The following is a 2,305-nucleotide window of genomic DNA, read 5'->3' on the forward strand; positions in this document are numbered from 1 at the left end:
ACTCTTGACTCTTGATCTGAGGTCAGTGATAATGCTGATTACAGTCGAATGAGAATTACTGTCCCTTTGAAACATTGTAAGATTAAATGATGAATATTGGTTTCAACACGAAAGTTAACTATGTAATATATATTATTTGTTATATATTTTTAGGTTTTCAGAATGATTTTGATGCCCCCTTCTCCATCATATTCTTCTTTGTATTCTTCTCTGGCTTCAGTAAAATAATATAACATTTTGGAATGAAAATACAAATGAGCAGTCCAAAACTGGAGGCCAGAATAGCAAATATCTCTACAGCAACACTGAACTTCCCAGGAGAGCTGACATATGCTGGAATAAAAGTCATCCAGACTGCACAGAATATCAGCATGCTGAAGGTGATCAGTTTGGCCTCATTGAAGTTATCAGGCAGTTCCCGAGCCAGAAAAGCCAGAATAAAACATAAGATGGCCAGAAGGCCTATGTACCCAAGTACAGCCCAAAAGCCTACAGCTGATCCCAGAGCACACTCTGGAGGCCAGAATAGCAAATATCTCTACAGCAACACTGAACTTCCCAGGAGAGCTGACATATGCTGGAATAAAAGTGATCCAGACTGCACAGAATATCAGCATGCTGAAGGTGATCAGTTTGGCCTCATTGAAGTTATCAGGCAGTTTCCGAGCCAGAAAAGCCAGAATAAAACATAAGATGGCCAGAAGGCCTATATACCCAAGTACAGCCCAGAAGCCCACAGCTGATCCCAGAGCACACTCTAAGATGATTTTGTCCTTGAACTGGGTAAAATTCTTAAATGGAAAAGGAGGAGAAATAGTTAACCAGAGGATACATATAACAGCCTGTATGAGAGTGAAAGCCAGAACGCTGAGTCTCTGCTGTGCGGGCCCAAACCATTTCATCACATTACTGCCTGGAAGTGTAGCCCTGAAGGCCATTAACACCACTATAGTTTTCCCCAGAACACAAGAGATACAGAGGACAAAGGTGATGCCGAATGATGTGTGTCGCAGCATACAGGACCACTCAGAGGGCCGGCCGATGAAGGTCAGAGAACACAGGAAACACAGAGTCAAGGAGAAGAGCAGCAGGAAGCTCAGCTCAGAGTTGTTGACCCTGACAATAGGAGTTGTCCTGTATCTGAAGAAAATGGCTGCCACAACAGCAGTCATGCATGTTCCCAATAAGGCCGCTGCAGTGAGCAGTACTCCCATAATTTCTTCATATGATAGAAACTCTGCCTCCTTCTTTACACAGGCATCTCTTCTCTTATTTGACCAGGACTCAGGGTGACATCGCTTACAAGTGATAGAATCTGAAACATTATATTAAAGTAGATGTCAGACTTGCTCAGTAGATTTATCTTTGTTTTCTGTTTTTCATCTTTTCTTTGCAAGGAAGACAGCCACTACATGATTACTAACCAATAAATGGATAACCTTGTGACAGCTACATGGCATATTTGTTAATCATATGGATATTATCATTATTTTTTACTAATTTTGTTAATTGCCCCATTGGAAAATCAATTCAGAAAGTACTTTCAATTGTAACTTCTTACAATGTCACCCATACACATTGTAACAAATAACAGTGAAGCTGGCAAATCATGCTAAAGTCCTTCCCTTCACATTAATGTGACCCTTGATGGTCTGAGCATGACATAGCTGAACACACAAACTGTACCAATGTCCATGGATTTTGTCATTTTCCTACAAAACACAGAGACTAGAATATTGTATTTTGAATACACAAGATTTACATATTTTTTTACATTGGCATTTAAACCTTGACACGCAGATAGGTGCAAATTTCTTATAACTGGCATGTAAACCTGACTGATTTACAAATTTTGTTTTGTGGCACACTGAAGTGAAAAACCTTGAATTTTACTAGACCTGTCATGTTGCTTATTTCTCCCTCTGCACATCTGATACAGTCATAGCAGCAGACAGGTTTTCCTTTCTGGAGAACCTTGCGAGTTCATGGGGGACATTTCACATTGCAAACTGATGCAGGCACCTGCATGGACAAAACCACTCTGAGAAACAGGTATAGCTATTGACTTTGGAAATGTTTTATGTTTGCAAAACTTAAATGCTGATTTTGAAGCAGTGAAATCAAACATTATGATACCATAACAATAATACATTTAGAATGGTTATAGTATAATTAATAACAACAGAGATCACATGGTTGTTTACCTGTTGTGAGTTCTGTGCCCAAAATAAAGACTTATTTTGCAGACTCAGCTGTTTGTCTGCAGATAAAGATGTATCATAAAGACCAACTGTGACAAAGTCCA

General features: G+C 39.4%; 1 protein-coding gene across 1 annotated transcript; it reads right to left on the reverse strand.

Annotated features, from left to right (window-relative positions):
- Window positions 1-157: 157 nt before the first annotated feature.
- On the reverse strand, window positions 158-2,300 carry LOC109953623 (extracellular calcium-sensing receptor-like; the record flags this gene model as incomplete). Its single annotated transcript, XM_020589102.1, is given in 4 exon segments — window positions 158-394; window positions 639-1,315; window positions 1,899-2,022; window positions 2,205-2,300. Coding segments are annotated over 4 exon segments (1,134 nt in total), but the record flags the coding sequence as incomplete, so codon positions are not given.
- Between the last annotated feature and the right edge of the window lie 5 nt (window positions 2,301-2,305).

The sequence above is a fragment of the Monopterus albus genome, unplaced genomic scaffold (genome assembly GCF_001952655.1).
Source record: "Monopterus albus unplaced genomic scaffold, M_albus_1.0 scaffold866.1, whole genome shotgun sequence".
Classification (NCBI taxonomy): Eukaryota; Metazoa; Chordata; class Actinopteri; order Synbranchiformes; family Synbranchidae; genus Monopterus; species Monopterus albus.